At 63.3% G+C, this 23,511-nt stretch overlaps 1 protein-coding gene across 2 annotated transcripts in view; it reads left to right on the top strand.

Moving 5' to 3' along the window:
* LRRC49 (leucine rich repeat containing 49) overlaps positions 1-23,104 on the top strand; it is a 39,934-nt gene extending 16,830 nt beyond the window's left edge. For both annotated transcript variants that reach the window (XM_060174282.1, XM_060174283.1), the window contains 9 exons: positions 1,048-1,109; positions 11,250-11,397; positions 12,757-12,840; positions 13,595-13,758; positions 15,702-15,924; positions 18,755-18,940; positions 19,883-19,992; positions 21,612-21,765; positions 22,683-23,104. In XM_060174282.1, the coding sequence (XP_060030265.1) occupies positions 1,048-1,109; positions 11,250-11,397; positions 12,757-12,840; positions 13,595-13,758; positions 15,702-15,924; positions 18,755-18,940; positions 19,883-19,992; positions 21,612-21,765; positions 22,683-22,886 (1,335 nt within the window). In that variant the 3' untranslated portion in view covers positions 22,887-23,104. The remainder of the gene's footprint in view (positions 1-1,047; positions 1,110-11,249; positions 11,398-12,756; positions 12,841-13,594; positions 13,759-15,701; positions 15,925-18,754; positions 18,941-19,882; positions 19,993-21,611; positions 21,766-22,682) is intronic.
* The last annotated feature ends 407 nt before the right edge of the window (positions 23,105-23,511 follow it).

Below are 23,511 nucleotides of genomic sequence, written 5' to 3'. Positions count from 1 at the left end.
TGAGCAGGCTGAGCGCCGGTCCTTGTGCTTCACACCACGTGCGCAAAATATATATATTTTTATTAATGAAAGAAAGATACAGAGACCAGAGCCCTGCTGAGCTCGGGCTCATAGTGGTGCAGGGGATTGAACCTGGGACCTCAGAGCCTTGGGCAGAAAGAACCGCCGTGCTGAGCCCCCAGCCCTCTGTCGCCGCTTCTGTCAGGAAGAGGGGAGGGAGGATGGCCTCATGAGCAGGCAAGAGCCCCTGGGCTGCTGAGCGAGTGAATAAATGTCAGTACAGGGCCTTGGGATGGGGCTGCGGTCAGGCAGACTTCAGGGAACTCAAGGGGGAAGGTGTGGGGGGCAGGTGGGGGCTGATGCCAGGGCAGGGGAGGCTTGCACAGGCCTGTTAGCCGCTGTCAGCGGGAGACACCGCCCTCAGTCTGGATGAACCTGCGGAGCAGAGAAAGTGCAAAGAGCAGAGCCTGGCAGCCGGTGCCCGCTGCAGCCCCCAGGACATTGGTGCCACCCTGCCCCGTGCCACCCTGCAGCCTCAGCCTCCTCCTGTCTCTTAGCTGCTGGGTGGGGGCTAAGCTGTGGCCATTCCAGCACCCACCTTGGCCTCAGTGAAGGCAGACTGCCTGCCTCACCTGCCAGGGTCCCCTGGCCCCGCGCACTTGGGAGGGGGCACCTTCTGCCTCGGGACCAGACGCCCCCCCCCCCAGAGACAGGAGGACCCCCCCCATACCACTCTGAGCTTTCTGTGTTCCCAGGAAGTGGGGCTCTGCCTCCCTTGACAATGAGCCCCCAGCTTCGAAACCCCCGGCTGCCCCCAGGCAAGGAGCCGGCAGACACTGAGCGGCCTGGCCCCTCGCCCCTGAGCCCTGGTGGAAGCTGAGGCGGGTGCTGCCCCTCCTGGCGCAGCCTGCGGGGAGGGGGTGCGGGCTGGGCCGGTGCTGCACTGCAGCGACTGTGCGTGTCGGTGGCACCGCCCACCTGCCCGCCCAGGGGCACGCCTCTCACCCGCAGCCCGCCCGCCTCACTCCGCTTTCTGCTTCCTTCCAGAGAGATGTGGACGCCCTGCCCAGCCTCCAGCGTCTGTTTCTCAGCTTCAACAACATTTGCAGGTCAGCGCCCCTCCCCCGCAAGGGGTCAAGGTGCCAGGGCTGCAGTGGTCGCAGGCGGGGGTGGCAGCCTGGTCTCAGGCCGAGGGAAGCGGAGCCGCTGCTGGTCCTCAGGAGGGTGCAGGGGGGTATGGGGGGGTGCAGGCGGGTCCCCCTCTCTGCTGCCGCCCCTGCTGGGCTGGTCACTGAGTCACCTGCTGACGGGCCAGGCCACAGCCTCCTCCAGCTGCATGTCGCTGCTGAGCGCCCAGGCAGCCTCAGAGCTGGGGGCCGGGGGGGGGGGTGGGCTGGACAAGGCGTGGACCTTCTCTTGTGGATGGACGTGCACTTGGCATGGCCGTGGTACCCCAGCAGGGTCCCTGGGGCAGATAAGGAGCAGGCCCTCGTGGCCACCCCCCTCCACAGCCCCTGTCCCCCCCATCAGTCGGGGCGCCCCCTCCTCCAGGCCCGTCCTCTGGCGCTTGGCCGTGGTGGCCGCAGTCCAGCTCCCCAGGATCGTCCTTGCCTCCCTCTTCTGCTCACAGGGCAGGTCCTGTCCTGCTCTCGGGCTGTGAACGCTGTCTGAGAGAATGGTGTCAGGGTGCAGAAAAGGGGGTGCAGAGATGTGGTTTCAGAGGAGACGCCTCACACCTTCTTCTCTATGGGGAGACAGGGAAGTTCCTCAAAGACTTCTCCCAGTCATTCATGTTTACACTCAGGTTTATGGGGGGGCGCGGCCAGAGCCCTGCTAGGTGGTGTGGGGGACTGAACCTGGGACCTCGGAGCCTCGGGCAGGAGAGTCTGTTCTTAGAACCCCTGTGCTGTCTCCCCAGCCCTCCCCTGGGCTTCTGAGGGACATGGGGTGTTCTCTGGGGACTGTCTCCTCCAGGGCCCTCAGTAACTGCCAGGGGAGAGGAGGCTTTCTCAGTCTGGGAGTGTGGAGTCCTGGGGGTCCTGCAGAGCCCAGCCCCCACACTCTGGTCAGTCCTCAGAGAATGCAGGCCTGGCCCGTGGGGCGCGGCCTCCCCAGGTCCCCGGATGCCTGGCCTGACACTGACCTCTGGTGCTCAGAGATGGCCTCCTGGTGGGGACACGGGAGCAAGGCTCATAACTACAGCAAGACTCGGGCGGGGGGAGCATGCAGCCCCGGGACCCCCTTGCCCCACCCGTTGACAACCCTGCACCCCTGGAGACCCCCCATTCTGGCGGCCAGGTGCCATCTGCCCTGGGCTGCAGGGAGGCCAGGATACAAGGAGTGGACAGGCCATGGGTCCCTGGGACATTCGGGACCCGGCCTCCGAAGCCTTGTGGCCTGGCTGGGCTTCTGTCCAGGACCCTCGTGGTCTGCCTCATGACTGTCCCATCGCGGGTCCAGGGCCCGGGGGGACCCCACGCTCAGGCCACTCGGTGTCCAGCTCTGCTGCCAGCGAAGTGGGCATAGCAGTGTGAGGGCGGGGTCAGTGCTGCCCCTGCATGGGGCCTCTCAGATGACAGCACCCACCACCTGCTCACTCTGGGGGGGCAGTCACAGGCTGCCTTCACAGGGTGCCTTCACGGGGTGCAGTCATGGTCACACACTTGGGTCAGTTGTAGATCCACAGAGGTCCTTTCGCCATCACTGTCAGGACATTAGAGGCCCTGCCTGGGCTCCAGAGGCAGCTGGAGCCAGTGGACGAAGGGACAGACAGACAGGCCTGCACCGTTTCCCTGCACTCAGGAGCCCAGCCGCGTCCCTGCAGGTGTGCGCCAGAGGGCAGCCCTGGCTTTCTAGCAGAGAAGCCTTGAGAACGTCATCAGCGAGAGGGCGTCCAGCACTCCTCAGGGCCAGAGATGGGCTCAGGAGGCCCGGTCTCCTGGCAAAGCAGACATGGCTGGTAGCGGCCCCCGTCCCTGAGTCTGAGGGCACTCCACGTCCTGTGGTCGCCTCTGCAGTCAACTGCCCGGCTAGCGTGGGGGTGCCTCTTCCCGGGCACGTACTCTCTGGGCTGCAGAGAACTCAACCGGAGCCAGCCTGGGCTGCTACTCACTCAGCGATGCGAGGGAGATGACTCAGGATCCAAACACGCGGCGAGACAATGCAATAGCTTTATTGATCAGAGAGCCATGGCTTTTAAAAGACAGACCCGGAAGTGGCAAGTCGGAAATGGCTAGGAAAGGGGCAGAGAAAGGCAAAATGGGGCTGGGAAGGTAGGAACTTCCTTAGCAACTGTTGCGAGGGTTTTAACTGGTAGGATTAATAATACCCTGTAGGCAGAGAGGGTCTTGAGGGTAGAAAGAAGATAGATCGAATGGAATGGGTGGGGATCTTTCTGGCAAAACAATGATTATGTAGATAGGCCATAGTATCAGGAATTCAAGGTGCTTTGTGAGCCCTGCCGAGCTCAACCACATCCTCACAATTTCCCGACAGTCAACTCCGTGGCTCTATCCCTCAGGCAGACCAGGGGCTCCGGGTCTGACCACAGGCTCTGCGCGGGCTGCAGGGTCTCTGACTTCCCCTCCCTTACCATCACGGGAAACTTTCTCTACCTGCCGCCAGAAACATAAAAAAAAAAATCAGCCTTTAAAGAACAGCTTATCTGGGGAGTGCACCTGCTCTGTGTGCTTGCTGCCTGGGGGGGGGGGGTGCTGTGCAGCCTGTCTGTCCCTCTATCTCTGTCCCTCTGTCTCTGTCTCTCTCTCTCTGGCCTCTCCCCACATCCTGAAATCAGTGGGGTGGACTACAGGCAGCCCCTGTGCCGCCTCTGGGGCCCTCTGCATGGTCTCAGGCTCACTCTGCCCTCCGGCCATCAGCACCCTGTCCACATCACCCGGGAGGGTCCCGGTGCTCGGCCAAGGGCCCTGGTGACTTCTGTGAGGGCCACACTCTGGGGACAGAGGCCTCTGACCCTCCAGCGGGGGCAGTGTGCCTGCTCCCCGACCCAGACAGTGGGGCTTTAGGGGATGGACTGTGTCTCCTGGGCAAAGGAGTGAGCTTTTTTGTGAGAGAGGGAAGCCAAGCCAAGCAGGAAGGTAATGGCCGACGTCCAGTCCAGTGAGCCCCTCCCTGTCCTCATCTTTGCTCACGGCAGTGCTGATGGCTGCCACAAGCCCCCACTGTGTCCCCCGTGTGAGTGTGTGTGCGTGTTGCTGGCGGGCTCCTGCCCGCGTGCATCTGCTGACCTGACCTGGACGCAGAGCCGCGTGCTCCCCGCAGTGTGCTCCTGCGTCTGTCCTCAGGGTCCCGCTGCTCCAGGAGCCGCCCTGCCCTCGCCTCTGCCAGCTTCACCTCCCTCCCTGCACCCTTGGGAGCGAGGGTGCCATCAACCCCCAGCTTTCCACCCCACACGCCAGGGATCCTGCGAGCCCACAGCTGTGTCCCCAGGCGCCTGCCACTGGCCTGCAGGAGCCCGCCCTCATCTCTGGCAGGGAGGACAGAGTCACTCGGGGCGAGAGGAGGCTGCCTTTCCCCCCCTTGTCCTCCTCCACCGTGATGCCCGCTGGATCCAGCTGGCTCCTCTGTCTGGGTTTTTAAAAAATATTCTATTTACTTATTATTGGATAGAAGCAGGGAGAAATTGAGAGGGGCGGCTGAGACAGAGACGCCTGCAGCCCTGCTTCATCACCTGTGAAGCTTCCCCCCACAGGTGGGGACCAAGGGCTTGAACCCGGGTCCCTGTGCGCTGTGACACGTGCGCCCAGCCAGGCGCCACCCCTGTGTCTCCTGGTGAGGGGGCTCCAGACTCAGCTGCGCAGTCCCGGCCTCTCAGGGACAGTGCAGGGCGAGCCTGGCCTCTCGGGGCGGCTCTGCGGCCTGGCGGGCGCTTCCCACGATGGGCAGGCAGGCCCTCCATGTGCTCTGAGTTCTGTTTCTCATGCGTCTTTTCTGAAGATCCCGTGCCGACACCTGCTCGTGGTCCCGGCCTGTCGTTACTTTCCTTGTGAGGATGGGGCTTGTGATGCGGTCCGGGTGCCCCTCAGGGTCTCAGCAAGGACCCCCTGGGCGTCCCTGCTCCGAGGCCGCTCGGAAGCGCTGGTTTGACTCACCCCGCGAGCGAGCGTGAGATCTGTGCCGCGGCCGATTCTCCGCGGGACCAGGGGCCGGCGCTCTCACCTGCCGCCGTGTGTCATTTTCCATGCGACTTCATTCGACTTTACAGTTTATTTGAAAACAGAGAGAGCCTGCCGCTTCTAACCTGTGAGGTGTGGCTGACTGACTTCTGACCTTGCGGGAATGGTTTGTCTCAGGGGTCAGAAGATAGCTCGCCTGCAGGGTGCCTGCCTGTCCATGCTGGGTCCCAGGGGAGCTCGGCACCAGTGGGCAGTGCCCTCCCTGTCTCTCCACGTGAGATGCACAGAGCCAGCAAAGTGGGGCTGGGGAGGCCGCCGTCACACACGTACAGGGCCCTGGTGCTACTGAAAGGGAAAAGAGAAAAAAGGAAAGGAAGAGGGAGGAGAAAGAGAAAGGAAAGGAAGAGGGAGAGGGAGAAAGAAAGGAGGTTTAGAAGGCTGGGCTGTAGCGCAGCGGGTTAAGCACAGGTGGCGCAAAGCACCAGAACCAGCGTAAGGATCCTGGTTCGAACCCCCGGCTCCCCACCTGCAGGGGAGTCGCTTCACAGGCGGTGAGGCAGGTCTGCAGGTGTCTGTCTTTCTCTCCCTCTCTGTCGTCCCCTCCTCTCTCTATTTCTCTCTGTCCTGTCCAACAACAACGACAGCAATAACAACAATAATAATAACCACAACAAGGGCAACAAAAGGGAAAAAATGGCCTCCAGGAGCAGTGGATTCGTAGTGCAGGCACCGAGCCCCAGCGATAACCCTGGAGGCAAAATAAATAAATAAGTAAAGAGACGGTTTATTTCAGGTGTGCGTCTGACACTGCCTGCAGCGCTGCTTTCTCAGTCAGGTGGATGTTAGCGAGCATAAATCAAACCACCATCCACTGTAAGGAAGCAAAGATGTTTATTGACGAATTGCAATCCGGGCCGAGATGGTGACTGGTGTTAGTCTACCAAACTCGACCCCGAACAGGGCTCAAACCATACAATTTATAGGAATTCAGACTACACTCAGGGAGGGGGAGCACATCACCTTATCAACCTACATCCAATAACAGGCGATAGCAAACACAAGATCCAATCATTTCAAACTTAGCAAAAGCATGATCCATTCAAAGCAAAGCGCGGGCTAGTTTCAAATATAGTAAGATCACACAACCAATAGAATTCAACCAGGCACATCCTCCTGCCATCGGCTATGACCACCCATCCGGTAGACAGCACACCACAAAGTCTGTTCAAAGGTCCTGATAAGGCTTGTCCCCATGTAGGGTCCTTCGAACAATGGGTGGCCTTCACTGATTAGGTCCTGCTTATTCAAGGGGGAAGGGGCAAGGAATTTTCCACCTCATACTACAAGCAACTCATACTAAAAGCACTTAACAAACAACTGCATAAAAAGGGAATTTCAAGGCTACTGCCTTTTACAGTGGAGAACCCTGTGCTGAGCGTGAGTCACGGCCACCGACCCCACTCCCTGCGTGCAGCTGCCAGCGGCTGTGTGTCGTGCCGCCCCGGCTGTGTACACGGGCTCTTCTGCTTTCGGTGTTTGTGCAGTTTCATGATTCCGTCCTGCGTCCTCTGTGCTTTGTGCCTTTAAACACCCACTCCCCCCTCCCCCCAGCTCTGGCTGATGGTGATGCTGGGTATTGAACCTGGGACCTTTGGAGCCTCAGGCAGGAAGGCTTTTTGCATGACCATGATGCTGTCTCTCCAGCCCAGTCCCCATTCTCTAGTTTCCCTGGTGCTGCCTCTGCCTCTGCTCAGCCCTCCTCCCTCCCCCGGGTGGGTGGGCTGGCACTGACAGCCCCTCGCTCTCGGGCGGGGCCTTGTGCCTCCCGCTGTGCGCTTAGCCGGTGGGCCGCCCGGCCCCAGCAACCCGCTGTGCTAAAGAAACTTGTCCTTGGCCCTTTTGTTTTGTCTTTCTATCTTGTCTTGATAGGACAGAGAGAAATGGAGAGGGGAGTGGGAGGAGGAGAGGGAGAGACACCTGCAGCCCTCTCCACCGTCGTCAGGCTTCCCCCCAGCAGGTGGGCAGTGGGGGCTTGACCCCGGGTCCTTGCTCCGCCCCTGGCATCATACCAGCCTCCTGTCAATGTGCCCCCCCCCCCGCAGTGGGGTGTGAGGCCTCAGACCTGTGGTTCCAAGCAGTCGGAGGAGGCCCGACTCTCGCCAGCCAGGAGGTGAGGACAGCGAGGGCCGACCTCTGAGGCAGCAGGGGCTTCTTCCTTGATTTCTTCTTTTTCCCTCATTTGGGGAGATTGGTGGTTTACAGCTGACAGTAAAATACAGCAGTTGGTGCATGGCTAGCATTTCTCAGTTTTCCACAGAACAACACAACCCCCACTAGGTCCTCCTCTGCCACCCTGTTCCAGGACCTGAACCCCCCACCCCAGTCCTTTCCTTTGGTGCAGTGCCCCAGCCCAGTCCACACTCTGCTGTGTGTTTCCCCCTCTGTTCTGATTCCTCAACTTCTTCCCATGAGTGAGACCACCCCATCTTCCTCCTCTTTCTGGCTGACCGCACTTCACACGACTCCTTCAAGCTCCATCCAAGCTGAGGTGAAGAATGTGCAGTCAGCACTTTTAACAGCTGAGTAGTATTCCACTGTGTATCTAGGCCACAGCTTGCTCAGCCCCTCATCTGTTGTTGGACACCTGGGTGGCCTCCAGGTTGTGGCTGTTACACACTGTGCTGCTATGAACACAGGTGCACACAGATCTTTCTGGATGGGTGTGTTGGGTTCCTTAGGATCTGTCCCCAGGAGAGGAATTGCAGGGTCACAGGGCAGGTTCATTTCCAGCATCTGAGAGTCTCCAGGCTGCTCTCCACAGGGGCTGGACCCGTTTCCATCCCTGGCCTCCCCCCAGTCCCCACCACAGTGCAGGAGGTTCCTTTGGCAGCAGGGGAAGGGTTGTGACTGCTGTGCCAGAGCGGAGCCTAGTCCTGGGCCTCTAGTGGCCCTGGGTGGCTCTGGGCATGTGTCTGCCTCTGCTGTCCCTGTGCATAGCGACTCGCGCACCACGCCAGACGCGCCACCTCTGGCCAGAGAAGTCTCCAGAATGCGCTCTCCCAAGAGCCTCAGTTCACACCATCCTTCCTCCCGTCAAATGCTAATGCCTTCGTGAGTGGACCCTCCTGACGGATGACGGGCTGCGGCCTCGTCTGGCAGCTGTGCGCTTTGCAGCACCTGTGGGCTTGGCGTGTTCTCCTCCCTGCATCTGACCTCAGCCTGGCAGACGCACGGTGACACGCATGACTGTCCTCACTCTGACTCAGATGACACTTGCCTGGTACAAACAAACAAACCCCCTTGGGGGCCGGGCGGTGGCGCACCCGGTTAAGGACACATAGTACAAAGTGCAGGGACCCGTGCGAGGATCTGGGTTCGAGCCCCCAGCTCCCCACCTACAAGGGGGTCGCTTTATAAGCGGTGAAGCAGGTCTGCAGGTGTCTGTCTGTCTGTCTCCCCTCCTGTTTCAGTTTCTCTCTGCCCAGTCCAGTAAAATGTAAAAATGGCCTCCAGGAGCAGTGGGTTTGTAGTGCAGCACCGAGCCCCAGTGACAACCCCAGAGGCAAAAACCAAACAAAGCAAAACAACCCTTTTCCCTAAACGTCTGATTACTGGGGTGGGTGCTGGCTAGAGCGGCCTCACTGAGTGGGAGCCGAGAGCCACGTCTGACTCACGCACACGGGGGGCGGTACGGTTAAGTGAGCCTGGGGTGGATGCAGAGGCTCTTCCCCTGGGTCCGTCCGCTGGGTCAGGCAGCAGATCGAAGCGGATGTGGGTGCTGGGCGCTGGCAGTGGGTGGGGACAAGCGCGAGGGACCTGGGAGGGACGGAAGTCAGGGCCCTCGCGCAGCGCCAACCTTTGGGCCAAAGTGTCTCCATCCTTGCCGCCCCCCGAGAGACGAGTGAGTCCCGCGTCTGACAGCCGGGGCTCCAGCCCACTCGCTGCCCTGCGCCAAGCGTCTCCGCTGTCGGTCTGAATCTCTTTGCCGGGGACAAGGCGGCTCTCCTTCCGTCTGTCTTTGTTCTCAGGTCTTGCTTGATTTCATCGGAACATCTGCAAACTCAGATGCACGCCGGCGGCCTGTTTCTGGGGATTTCTGGCATGTCTGTTGTCCAAAGCCACGCAGGTGGGAAGCAGAACGTTGTGAAACAGCTTCCAGATGAAACGCGGGCCGGTTCTTCCTGTAACAACACCATCCGGAGCACAGAGACCGAGTCCCAGCGGCGACAAGATGCCGGGCCTGGCCAGAGGGCCGTCCCTCCCCTCCCCTCCCCTGGCATCTCTGAAGAGCAGGCCCAGCCGGGCAGCCGTGTGCTGGGACAGCTGGCCTGAGCCCTCCCGTCTGACTGTGCTCACTGCCCGCACGCGGCTTCGCACCGTCGGCCATTAGTTTTGGGTTTAAGGGGCCAGGCAGTGGTGCACACGGCTAAGCGCACACGACAGAGTGCAAGGACCTGGGTTCAAGCCCACACTCCCTACCTGCAGGGGTGGGTGGGGGGAGGCATCACGAGCAGTGAAGCAGGTCTGCAGGTGTCCTGATTTCTCTCTCTCTCTCTCCGTCTCTACTCCTCTACCCCCTCAACTCCTCTGCACTGTGTGTATTAAAAAAAAAGAAAAGGTAAAGTGGCCGCTGGGAGCAGCGGACTCGTCATGCAGACACTGGCCCTGGTGGCAGTAAAACCCCAGCTGTGTGTTTCACAGGCCCCGGTGGCCACTGGTAGCCTACTTCCATCCCCTGCCGGGGACTCTTGGGCATCCCCTGGCCGCCACAGCCCAGGTGTGCAGGGCAGGGGTCAAGGGTCGGGGCGGAGAAGGGGCAAGCTGCCAGCCTGTGTCTGCCCCCAACCGCTCCTGGGGGGGGGGGATATGAGGCCTCAGGGAGGCTGCAGGGGCGGGGTGTCCCAGCGCAGAGTTGGCGCCCCAGTTGGTTGGTGACGCTCCCTATAGAACGACTAGTCCCTGCTGGTGTCCTGCCGGGTGCTGGCTCCCGTGTCCGCAGCTCCCAGGCGCTGCTGTTGATGTGCAAGGCTGCCGGAGCACCTGGTGGAGCTCACACGGAACAATGTACAAGGACCCGGGTTTGCGCCCCCGGTTCCCAGCTGCGGGGCGGGGGGGCAGCCTCGTGAGCGGTGAAGCAGGTCTGCGGGTGTCTTTCTGTCCCCCCTCCATTTGTCTCTGTCCAGTCCAATAAACTGGGACAGATGACTGCCAGGAGCAGTGTTTGTAGTGCAGGACCCTCTCGATCTCCCTGCCCCTCTCGATTTCTGTCTCCTCAATAAATAAGGAAAAGAAAGTGTCCCCTGCAGAGACCCTGTGCTCTGCCCACCACAGGGACCCTTGATGGGAGGCGGCGCCATGGGTGGGGGGGGCGTGGGTGCTGGAGGGTGCTATGGCTGCTCCGTCTGGGGTCCCCTCGCCTGGCGCTGCCGGGAGGGAAGTGAGGAGGGGCCCCGCTCACTGCTGGTGCGGGCGACACGGTGCCTGAGGACGAGGGGCCCGGGGACGGTCGGGGACACGAGACCACACCCCAGGGCCAGGAGGTCAGCTGGGCACAGCACAAGACTTCCATGCCTGAGGCCCCGGGTTCCAGCCCTGGAGTCTCCCTCCTGTGACCCGTCTGTTCCGTCTCAGAGACGGAAGAGCAGATGGCACCCGGTTAGGGACACGAAAGTATGAAGTACAAGGACCCGCGCGAGGACCCGGGTGCAAGCCAGGGCTCCTCACCTGCAGGGGGGACGCTTCCCAAGTGGTGAAGCAGGGCTGCAGCTCTCTGTCTCTCTCCCTCTCTGTCTCCCCCTCCCCTCTCAGTTTCTCTCTGTCCTGTCCAATAAAGTGGAAAAAATTGTCCACCAGGAGCAGTGGACTTGTAGTGCTGGCACCAAGCCCCAGGGATAACCCCGGAGGTTAAAAAATAATAAATAAAACAAGACAACAACAACAACAGAAGAACAGGGGGCTTTCAGCCCACGAGCTGACAGGTGCGGCGGTAACACCAGCACGGGCGGGGGTGGGGGTGCGTGTGGTGTCTGCGGGAGGCTCCAGACTCCGCGTCCCCCTCAGCCCTGCTGCAGACCCGGAGTGTCCCCCGCTGACCCGCGGCCTCTGTCCCTGCAGCTTCGACAGCGTCTGCTGCCTGGCCCAGTGCAGCTCCCTGTCCGACATCAGCTTCGATGGCAACCCCATAGCTCAGGAACCATGGTACAAGCACACCGTCCTCCAGAACATGGCGCAGCTGCGGCAGCTGGACACAAAGCGGGTCACGGTGAGGAGGCCGCTCAAGCTGGCTGGGAAGGGAGGGGCGCGTCTGGGCCCTGCAGACCCTGCTTCCTCTGGCCTTTGGTGGGCAGGTCCTGTGTTCGGCCCCTGCTCTCTCCCGGGACGCATGCGTCAGCGCCAGTGAGTGTGTGTGTGTGTGTGTGTGTGTGTGTGTGTGTGTGGTGCAGCGGTTAGTGCTGTGGGTGCTGGACCCAGGCGTCTTGAGCTCAAACCCTGCCGGCTGGAAACGGTCTCTGTCGTGGGCCCGGAAGGCGCCTGGGACTCTGCATTCTCAGTGGGGCGTGCGCAGGGAGCGCGCAGGACTCCATTACAATAAAACCTTATGCACGAGAGTCAGCGCGGGCCAGGTGTGGCCTGTGGGCGGGTGAGTGGCTGACCGCCAGAGGCTCCCAGAAGCTGGAAGACAGGACGAGACCGGCCACCTTTTCCCCACAGAAGGGAAGGACAGCCAGGAGCTGCGGCAGCGCCCGGTGCCGGTCACCCCAGGGGACTGGGTGGGGACGGCGGACGGCCCTGGGTGCCGACTGGGTGGCCAGCGGGGGCACGGCCGGCCCCCAGACCCAGCGCAGTACGGACACGCGGCCGGCAGAGGCGGAGAGAAGGCCGCTAGGTGTCTGGATCTCTCCGGAGCCCGTCCAGTTTGCCCGGGCCTAGTCCGCCTGGGGCCCCGCTGCCTTTTCCGGGGGCTGCAGCTGGCCGGGGGGGGCTGAGCCGGGAGGGAGGCTTGCGGGGTGCGTGGCCACTGCCCACCACTGCCCGGCCTGCCGTGAGCCAGGGCCGGGTCCCAGGGGCCTCTCGAGCTCGCTGTGCGTCTTCGCGGCCCAGAACTCTGACATTATTCGGGGTCTCCCGGCTTCCGAAGCTGAGACTTGGGGTTTCTTCCAGTCCATGTCCCTCATGTCTCCTGAACAATTCCAGTCAGTCTTTGGACATGAGCAGCTCTCTCCCGTTTCAGAGAAAACTTTAAAAACCACGTGCCCCCCCCCCCCCCAGCGAGACCACGTGGCCTGCGACGGCTGGATTCTACCCTCTCATTTCCAGCCACCTCCAGCCACTGGAGTAAGTGCAGACAGCCCCGTCTCATCCAGAGCAAAGAGCGCCCCCAGCCCACCTCTCCCAGGATCTGTGACCTCGCGTCCAGAGCCAGGCCTGGCGGCGGGCGGCGCTCCTCCTCCTCTCAGCACCTCCTGTCAGCGCTCCGCCTCTGTCCCCCCCGGCACAGCGCCCGCCTCTCCGGCTCGCGGAGACATAAACGGAGAAGCCCATGTGTGTTAGCACGGGGCCTCCTGAGAAAGCCGGGCCTGGCGCTGTGCGAAGGCCAAGTGACGCTGCTTTTCTCCTTCAGGAAGAAGAGAGGCGCGTGGCATCTGTCGTAGCCAAGAAAGAGGAAGAGAAAAGGCGGGAAAGCCAGAAACAGTCTTTGCTTAAGGTCTGTCTGTGTCGGCCTGCAGGGCGTGTGCTGCGGGGGGCGCGGGGTGCGGGGTGCGGGGGGCGGGGGGCGGCACTTTGGGGCGCTGTTTGAAGTAAAGATTCTGGTAGTGTCCCCACTCCAGAAGTGGGGCGCTGTGAGGAAGTCAGGAGTCAAACGCTCTTTTAAATGACTGGGCACGAGGCCCACGTCTCCTCAGTGGCGTCCACGTTTGTGCTGTGCCCGGGGCGTGGCGCGGGGTGAGCTGTGCCCGGCAGCTCCTGTGAGGAGTTTGCACCTGACCCAGAGATGGAGCCCGGCCTTCACACGCGCGCGAGGTGTGTGCTGAGCACCGGGCCACACCCCAGCGCCAGCCGCCTTTCCCTCCCTCCCTCCCTCCCTCCCTCCCTCCCTCCCTTCCTCCCTCCCTCCCTTCCTTCTTCCCTCCCTTCCCCCCTCCCCTTGCTCTCTTGCCACCGGCGTCAGTGCTGGGGCAATGCCTGCATGACCCCTGCGCTTCTAGTGGCGTTGAGAGACAGATAGACAGAGGAGGAGAGACAGCTGCAGCCCTGCTCCACAGCTCACGAAGCTTCCCTCCTGCAGGTGGGGGCCGGGGCCTTGGGGCCGGGGCCTTGAACCCGGGTCCGCGTGCGCCCTGCCGGTGGCAGCACCACCTGGTGTCGGTGCCGTTTCCCCGCGCCCGTCTCCCAGTGCACCCTGGGAGCGGCCCTGTGGAGGTGCCCGTGGTGCCGGTGCCCATCGCTGTCTTTTCCAGGAGAAGAAGCAGCTGGCCATCCGCAACATCGCCCGCCAGTGGGAGCAGCTCCAGCAGCGCAGGGGCAGCGAGGCCACCGGCCCCGAGAGGCCGGGCTCCCCGTCGGCCGCCCAGGATGTCAGCCAGGCGCAGGGCAGCGGCCCCGCCTTCCCAGAGGAGCCCGGGTAGGGGCGGCTGCAGGGGGTGGGGGTAAGACCCCGGCCGCCCTCCTCGCCGGCTGGACCACAGTCGCCTCTCCGCCTTGCCCACACCAAAGCACGTTTCCAAGTAAAGGGAACTGGGTTTTTATTAAAAGTTTATTTATTTATTCGTGAAAGAGGGACACAGAGAGAGACACAGAGACAGAGCCCCAGTGAGCTCTGACCAACGGTGCTGGGCACTGAACCTGGGCCTCGGAGCCTCAGGCAGGAGAGTCTGTTGCAGAGCCCCTGTGCAGTCTCCCCGGCCCCAGGGAACTGAGTTTTGTTTTCAAGATTTCCGTCAGTATCCATGAAGCCTTCCACTTATGAAGCCTGTGGCCAAGGAAGTAGTTGGAGGCATTAGGACAATGTGCTGGAGGTTTCTGGAGTAAAGAGACAGGGCAGTTTAGGCAAGTATACCTTGAAACTCCTTTTTTTTTAAATAGTCTTATTTACTTATTATTGGATAGAGACAGAGAGAAACTGAGAGGGGAGGGAGAGAGACAGAGAGACGCCTGCAGCCCTGCTCTACCACTCATGAAGCTTCCCCCCTGCAGGTGGAGACCAGGGGCTCGAACCCGTAGTGTGTGAGCTGCCACCACACCCCTAGATACTGTGTTTTCCTTCTCTGTCTGTGAAATAGATGTTGATCTAGCGAGCATATGTCCTGGGGCCTGGAGGCAGCCACCAGTCGCCCCGGCGGGCGGGCACTGCGGGTGTCTGAGGAGGCAGGAGGGTCGGGGCCTGCCAGGCCGTCAGCTTTGCCTCCCGGGTCTTCAGATGAGGGTTTCTCCCTCCTGAAGGAGGTGGCAGCTCCGGCCGCCTCGCTTCTGCCTTTTCTGCAGCTGCCAAGTCCACCCCGTCTGCCACTGCCGTGTTCTGGTGGACTGGACTCCATCGCCTCAAACCCGAGCCTCCGCTGGTCTCTCTCAGGCCCAGTCTCCGTCTCCCTCGCTCCTCAGCACTCAGCCCTCTCTGGGCGTCTGCTGGGGGTCCGCAGCCCGGCCTCCCCTTGCCCCTGGTCTTTCTCAGTGACGAGCCGTGATGTAATTTGTGTTGTGTTTAAGGGGAAAAAAAACTCTACATATTGAGGTGGTTATTTTTAATTTTTATTATCTTTACTTATTTACTGGACAGAGATAGCCAGAGATCGAGAGGGGAGGGGGAGATAGGGAGAAAGAGAGGCAGAGAGACACCTGCAGCCCTGCTTCACTGCTTGTGAGGCGACTGCCCTGCAGGTGGTGGCCGGAGGCTTGAACCCGGGTCCTTGCTTATGGTGACGTGTGTGCTTACTGCCTGGCCCCAGACTCATCGTTCATTCAGAGGGATAGAAAGACAGACAGACAGACAGAGCAGTCCCCCCCCCATCGTGACCCTAAATGGATCTTTCTTCAGTCAGACGCCATCAGTGTCTCCCATAGTTCGTGGTGATTGATTAGGTCTTGGACTCTCTTCCAGCGATTAATCACGACTCAGAAGGGATTCGTTTTCCTCCTGTTTCTTTTTGAATTAAAATATGTAATTAGAGAAAGATGACAAAAAAGATAGTAAAACCCCCAGGCATTCTATCAGCCGTTGGCCCTGGGTGCCCGGGGTCCAGTCCTCTGCCGGATGGCCCAGTGGGAAGTGTCCAGCACCGGCCTGCTCCCGCAAGGGCTCTGACCTCTGACCCTTCTCCACCCCCTACCCTGCCCTGCAGCCTCCCTAGCTGCTGACCTTTGACCCTGGCTCCACCCTCCCCTCCACCCTACAGCCTCTCTGGGTGTCAACCTCCGACCTCAGCCCCGGGGCCCTGACCCCTGACCCCTGACCCTAGCTCTACCTCCCCCGACCCCTCCCACCCACTGCCCCCACCCCACCCACCCCACCCCTGTCCCACGACTCCCCGGGTGCCCCGCACTCAGCTCCGACCTCTGACCCCGCCCTAGGTCCCCGGACGCGCCGCCCGGACCAGCCTTGGCCGACACGCACCTGGTGGAGGTGGACGGGGACACGCTGTCTCTGTACGGCGCGGGCGCCCTGGAGTGTCTGGACCGCAGCTGGAGCACGCAGACCGCCGGCACGGTCACCACCGTCTGCTTCACCTTCATCGAGTTTGACGACATCGTGCAAGTTCTGCCCAAACTCAGGATGAAGTTCCCCAACTCGCTGGTGGGCCTGCGGGCGGGGGCGAGGGGCACAGACCCGGGACTCACGGCCCTGCAGCCCCACCCTCAGGCGCTGACCACCCAGCAGCCCCACCCTCAGACACTGACCACCCTGCAGCCCCCACCCTCAGACACTGACCATCCAGCAGCCCCACCCTCAGACACTGACCACCCTGCAGCCCCCACCCTCAGACACTGACCATCCAGCAGCCCCCACCCTCAGACACTGACCACCCTGCAGCCCCCACCCTCAGACACTGACCACCCAGCAGCCCCGCCCTCAGACACTGACCACCCTGCAGTCCCCACCCTCAGACACTGACCACCCTGCAGCCCCCGCCCTCAGACACTGACCACCCTGCAGCCCCCGCCCTCAGACACTGACCACCCTGCAGCACCCACCCTCAGACACTGACCACCCTGCTGCACCCACCCTCAGACACTGACCACCCTGCAGCACCCACCCTCAGACACTGACCACCCTGCAGCCCCCACCCTCAGACACTGACCACCCTGCAGCCCCCACCCTCAGACACTGACCACCCTGCAGTCCCCACCCTCAGACACTGACCACCCTGCAGTCCCCACCCTCAGACACTGACCACCCTGCAGCCCCCGCCCTCAGACACTGACCACCCTGCAGCCCCCGCCCTCAGACACTGACCACCCTGCAGCCCCCGCCCTCAGACACTGACCACCCTGCAGCCCCCACCCTCAGGCGCTGACCACCCTGCAGCCCGCACCCTCAGGCGCTGACCACCCAGCAGCCCCCACCCTCAGACACTGACCACCCTGCAGCCCCCACCCTCAGACACTGACCACCCTGCAGCCCCCACCCTCAGGTGCTGACCACCCAGCAGCCCCACCCTCAGACACTGACCACCCTGCTGCCCCCACCCTCAGACACTGACCACCCTGCAGCCCCCACCCTCAGACACTGACCACCCTGTAGCCCCCACCCTCAGACACTGACCACCCTGCAGCCCCCACCCTCAGACACTGACCACCCAGCAGCCCCACCCTCAGACACTGACCACCCTGCAGCCCCACCCTCAGACACTGACCACCCTGCAGCCCCACCCTCAGACACTGACCACCCTGCAGCCCCCACCCTCAGACGCTGACCACCCTGCAGCCCCACCCTCAGACGCTGACCACCCTGCAGCCCCACCCTCAGACGCTGACCACCCTGCAGCCCCCACCCTCAGACGCTGACCACCCTGCAGCACCCACCCTCAGACACTGACCACCCAGCAGCCCCCACCCTCAGACACTGACCACCCTGCAGCCCCCACCCTCACACACTGACCACCCTGCAGCCCCCACCCTCAGACACTGACCACCCTGCAGCCCCCACCCTCAGACACTGACCACCCTGCAGCCCCCACCCTCAGGTGCTGACCACCCAGCAGCCCCACCCTCAGACACTGACCACCCTGCAGCCCCCACCCTCAGACACTGACCACCCTGCAGCACCCACCCTCAGACACTGACCACCCTGTAGCCCCCACCCTCAGACACTGACCACCCTGCAGCCCCCACCCTCAGACACTGACCACCCAGCAGCCCCACCCTCAGACACTGACCACCCTGCAGCCCCCACCCTCAGACACTGACCACCCTGCAGCCCCACCCTCAGACACTGACCACCCTGCAGCCCCCACCCTCAAACGCTGACCACCCTGCAGCCCCACCCTCAGACGCTGACCACCCTGCAGCCCCACCCTCAGACGCTGACCACCCTGCAGCCCCCACCCTCAGACGCTGAACACCCAGCAGCCCCACCCTCAGACACTGACCACCCTGCAGCCCCCACCCTCAGACACTGACCACCCTGCAGCCCCCGCCCTCAGACACTGACCACCCTGCAGCCCCCGCCCTCAGACACTGACCACCCTGCAGCCCCCACCCTCAGGCGCTGACCACCCTGCAGCCCGCACCCTCAGGCGCTGACCACCCAGCAGCCCCCACCCTCAGACACTGACCACCCTGCAGCCCCCACCCTCAGACACTGACCACCCTGCAGCCCCCACCCTCAGGTGCTGACCACCCAGCAGCCCCACCCTCAGACACTGACCACCCTGCAGCCCCCACCCTCAGACACTGACCACCCTGCAGCCCCACCCTCAGACACTGACCACCCTGCAGCCCCCACCCTCAAACGCTGACCACCCTGCAGCCCCACCCTCAGACGCTGACCACCCTGCAGCCCCACCCTCAGACGCTGACCACCCTGCAGCCCCCACCCTCAGACGCTGACCACCCTGCAGCACCCACCCTCAGACACTGACCACCCAGCAGCCCCCACCCTCAGACACTGACCACCCTGCAGCCCCCACCCTCACACACTGACCACCCTGCAGCCCCCACCCTCAGACGCTGACCAAGCATCATGGGCTTGGACAGTGCAAGTAGCTTTGGCCGTGGTCCCTGACATTCATGAAGCTGTCCAGAGACACAGCTCCCCAGGCAGGGCATTTCCCTTGCAGTGAGTGCTGGCTGGGGCTGAGTCCCTACACCACATGGGGAAATGCCTCACACCTGAGGAAGGCCTGGTGCTTTGCCGCCTCCCTGTCCCTGTCTCCCAGTGCAGGAACGGCCAGGACATTTTAGGTCTGCATGGTCCTGTCACCCGCCTCGGGTGCCCTGACAGGGTGGCATCACTCACCCTGACTTGCTGAGGTGTCGTGCCCATGTCCCTCCTGCAAACCCAGGACCTCACCCTGCCCACTGAGCTTTCCAGCCACCCCTGCAGGGCCCATGCAGAAGGGAGGCGCCTCGGCCAGGGGGTTGAGGGAGAAGCCTCCAGGCTGACCTGCACCCGTGTCCCGCAGCACCTCAAGTTCAAGGAGACCAAGCTGGTGATGCTGCAGCAGTTCAATGCTCTGGCCCAGCTGCGCCGCATTGACCAGCTGACCGTGGACCCGCAGGGGAACCCGGTGGTCAGCTTCACCCTGTGGAAGTACTATGTCCTCTTCCGGCTCAGCCACTTCAGCATGCAGAAGATCAACGGCACCGAGGTGGGCGTGGGCTTAGGGCTTGGGATGGAGCCACAGGTGGCAGGGATCAGGGGACAGAGCAGCTCAGGGACAGAGAGCAGCTCAGGGACAGAGAGCAGCTCAGGGACAGGGAGCAGCTCAGAGACAGAGAGCAGCTCAGGGACAGGGAGCAGCTCAGGGACAGAGAGCAGCTCAGGGACAGGGAGCAGCTCAGGGACAGGGAGCAGCTCGGGACAGGGAGCAGCTCAGGGGACAGAGAGCAGCTCAGGGACGGAGCAGCTCAGGGTCAGAGAGCAGCTCAGGGACAGGGAGCAGCTCAGGGGACAGGGAGCAGCTCAGGGTCAGAGAGCAGCTCAGGGACAGAGAGCAGCTCAGGGACAGGGAGCAGCTCAGGGGACAGGGAGCAGCTCAGGGACAGGGAGCAGCTCAGGGACAAGGAGCAGCTCGGGAGACAGAGAGCAACTCGGGGGACAGAGAGCAGCTCGGGACAGGGAGCAGCTCGGGACAGGGAGCAGCTCAGGGACAGGGAGCAGCTCACGGACAGGGTGCAGCTCACGGACAGGGAGCAGCTCGGGAGACAGAGAGCAGCTCGGGGGACAGGGAGCAGCTCAGGGACAGGGAGCAGCTCAGGGTCAGAGAGCAGCTCAGGGACAGGGAGCAGCTCATGGACAGGGAGCAGCTCATGGACAGGGAGCAGCTCAGGGGACAGGGAGCAGCTCGGGACAGGGAGCAGCTCAGGGACAGAGAGCAGCTCAGGGACAGGGAGCAGCTCAGGGACAGGGAGCAGCTCAAGGACAGGGAGCTGCTCAGGGACAGAGAGCTGCTCAGGGACGGGGAGCAGCTCAGGGACGGGGAGCAGCTCAGGGACAGAGAGCAGCTCAGGGACCAGGCCGCTCAGGGGACAGGGTGGCATCTCCCAGAGCAGCCATCTTGAACACAGGCTGCATCCGTCATGTCCCCCAGGTGACCCAGAATGACATGATCATGGCCGAGCGGCTTTTTGGCATCCTGGCGCATGTGGCATCCTCAGAGCTGCCTCAGTACCGGCTCATCTCCATCCTGGGCGATGCCAGGTGAGGGTGCCCCCTCCTCTACGTGTGTGTCTCCCCCTGACCAGGCCTGGGGCTGTCCCCTCCCATCTGTGTCCCCCCCACCTGCCCCTGGCCAGGCCTGGGGTTGTCCCCTCCTGTCTGTGTCCCCCACCTGCCCCTGACCAGGCCTGGGGCTGTCCCCTCCCGTCTCTGTCCCCCCCACCTGCCCCTGACCGGGCTTGGGACTGTCCCCTCCCATCTGTGTCCCCCACCTGCCCCTGACCAGGCCTGGGACTGTCCCCTCCCATCTGTGTCCCCCACCTGCCCCTGACCGGGCCTGGGACTGTCCCCTCCCGTCTGTGTCCCCCACCTGCCCCTGACCGGGCCTGGGACTGTCCCCTCCCGTCTGTGTCCCCCACCTGCCCCTGACCGGGCCTGGGACTGTCCCCTCCTGTCTGTGTCCCCCCCACCTGCCCCTGGCCAGGCCTGGGGCTGTCCCCTCCCGTCTGTGTCCCCCCCCACCTGCCCCTGACCAGGCCTGGGGCTGTCCCCTCCCATCTGTGTCCCCCCCACCTGCCCCTGACCGGGCCTGGGACTGTCCCCTCCCGTCTGTGTCCCCCACCTGCCCCTGACCGGGCCTGGGACTGTCCCCTCCCATCTGTGTCCCCCACCTGCCCCTGACCGGGCCTGGGACTGTCCCCTCCCGTCTGTGTCCCCCACCTGCACCTTCCCCTGACCAGGCCTGGGGCTGTCCCCTCCCGTCTGTGTCCCCCACCTGCCCCTGACCAGGCCTGGGGCTGTCCCCCAGTGAGGTGCCAGAGACACAGGTGCCCAGGTGGCCCTGGGCTTTGTGACCAGAGACAGAGATGGGGACCCGGCTGAGAGTCTGCAGGGCATCCGGTGGACTCTGGGGCCCCCGAGATGTTCCCTCTCGCTCTTTAGGAAGTAACAGGAGATCTGGGGGAGCTGCAGTGGGGGCTGGCACCCCAGAGGCAGAGATGGGGCTGACAGCAGGAGCGGAGCTGGGTGAGGGCCCTGCGGTGCCACTGCTTGGACCCACCTCGTGCCAGGTGTGACCTAGAAAGTCCCATCGCTGAGTGAGGGCAGGAGACAGGGTCTGACCCTGACCTTGGGGACGAGGGCTGTCTCCCAGACACGCTGGTGTTGTCAACATGGGGCACTGTCCTGGCTGGGTTGACGTGGAGGCTTCCTCTGCAGGGTCGGCGAGAAATTCTCAGACCCGCAGCTCCAGGGCCGTCTCTGCAGAGACCTCCCCATGGTGGGACGGAGCCAGCCCACTGAGAGACGGCCATTCTGGCTGCAGGGTGCGAATGGCCTGGAGACACTGCTGCCCCTCCCCGGAGGGCCCTCACCCTGCCACCCGGCGGCCACGACACGGGCTGACACAGAGGATGCCCCCCCCCCCGCTTCTTCAAGTGCTCTGTGATGATTTATTCCTTGTGTTTTTTCCACGGTAGAGTTTCCACGTTAGCAGTGGAAGCAAAGAAGTCAGACGCTGCGGCGAGACCCAGCGGCGGAAGATTGTCCTTCCTGCCTCGAGCTCACTCCTCCCAGAGCAGTGCTCAGCGTGCGGGGCTGCCAAGCAGATGGCCAGTCTCCTGCAAGTCTGTCAGTCCGTCTGTCTGTCTCTGCCTTCGCAGGAAGAAGCAGTTCCGGTACCTGCTGGATGCCAAGGGGAAGAGGCCCGGCCTGGTCAGCGAGGACGCCAGCGACAGCAGGAGGCTGCTGACAGAAAACACCAACCGCGCCACCCTTAACTACTCCACCAGGGACTTCTTCAACGAGCGGCTGGAGGTGAGGTGCCCGAGGGCTCCGCGAGTGTCCACAGACGCCTGAGGGGAGGCCCCCCAGCCCCAGCGGAGTGTCCACTGACACCTGAGGGGAGGCCCACCCCAGCCCCAGAGGGAGTGTCCACTGACGCCTGAGGGGAGGCCCACCCCAGCCCCAGAGGGAGTGTCCACTGACGCCTGAGGGGAGGCCCACCCCAGCCCCAGCGGAGTGTCCACTGCCCACCTGAGGGGAGGCCCACCCCAGCCCCAGCGGGAGTGTCCACTGACACCTGAGGGGAGGCCCCCCAGCCCCAGCGGGAGTGTCCACTGACACCTGAGGGGAGGCCCACCCCAGCCCCAGCGGGAGTGTCCACTGACGCCTGAGGGGAGGCCCACCCCAGCCCCAGCGGGAGTGTCCACTGACGCCTGAGGGGAGGCCCACCCCAGCCCCAGCGGAGTGTCCACTGACGCCTGAGGGGAGGCCCACCCCAGCCCCAGCGGAGTGTCCACTGCCCACCTGAGGGGAGGCCACCCCAGCCCCAGCGGGAATGTCCACTGACGCCTGAGGGGAGGCCCACCCCAGCCCCAGCTGGAGTGTCCACTGCCCATCTGAGGGGAGGCCCACCCCAGCCCCAGCTGGAGTGTCCACTGCCCATCTGAGGGGAGGCCCACCCCAGCCCCAGCGGGAGTGTCCACTGACGCCCCCACCCCGTGGCATTTGAGCTCTGGCCCGTCCGGCCCCAGCCAGTGCCACCCTCCTCACCCCTGAAGGGGGCTGGGGGCAGCTGGCCCTTGGGGATGCTCCCAGAGCCACACCCCACCCCGTGGCCTGGTGGAGCCGCTGGGCCTTGAGCCGCAGGGGACGGTCGCCAGCCGTGCCCGCAGGGCCCTGGGGTTTGGGGGGCGGCTCCCGGAGCCGGAGTCAGCTTGGCGTCCCCCCAGGAGATCCGGGAGAAGAAGCAGCTCTGCCGGGCGTACACGGAGGGGCTGGTGCAGGAGGCGGCCGGCATCCACACCAAGGCTGAGGCCCTGCAGCGCCTCTGGCCGCAGATGTTCATCGAGCTGGTCCGGGACGCTGTGGTGGACATCCGGAGCAAGGACGCCTTCATGAAGCTCAGCCTGCAGCACATCGCCCAGCAGAAGTAGCCCCAGCAGGCGGAGAAGGGCCGCGCGCCCCCTCCTCCAGGCAGCCTGGCTCATGGGGCCCAGCTCTGCCCTCCTCCCCCCGGCTCAGCACTAGGGCCCCTCCAGCGGGAGACCCCCACCTGGTCCCCTGCTCACCTCACGTCAGGACTTCAAAGCCAGAAGTATGTTCTTTTTTACAACGACAATGAACTTAGCAATAAACTAGTAAAAAACACCAACAGGGCGTGTCCACTGGCAGAGCCACCCAGAGGGGCACTGAGGTCCGGGGGGCAGCCATGTCCTTCCTGGGGGTGGGGCACTCGGGGGTCCGGGTGGGCAGCACTTCCTTCCTGGGGGTGGGAAAAAATAGAAACCAAGTAGGTCTGTGGGAGCACGTGGTGTGGCGGGCAGGGCGTCTGTCTGTCCCCTCAAGGTGCGGGGAGGGGTCGGCCCGCCCGGTGACGTGTGCCACGTCCCTAAGCCGGGGGACAGCCCAATCCCCATGGGTGGGCAGCTGGGCGAGAGCTGACACAGGAGCTGAGAGGATGCACGTCCTGGGCCCAGCTTGGGGGCGGCCTGAGGCAGCGGGAGTGCCCCCGAGTCCCTGTGCTGGAGGGGAGGGTGGTCTTTATGTGACAGGGACCGG

The sequence above is a fragment of the Erinaceus europaeus genome, chromosome 16 (genome assembly GCF_950295315.1).
Source record: "Erinaceus europaeus chromosome 16, mEriEur2.1, whole genome shotgun sequence".
Lineage (NCBI taxonomy): Eukaryota > Metazoa > Chordata > Mammalia > Eulipotyphla > Erinaceidae > Erinaceus > Erinaceus europaeus.
The sequence above is the reverse complement of the archived record's forward strand: the minus strand, read 5'-3'. Positions and strand labels throughout refer to the sequence as shown.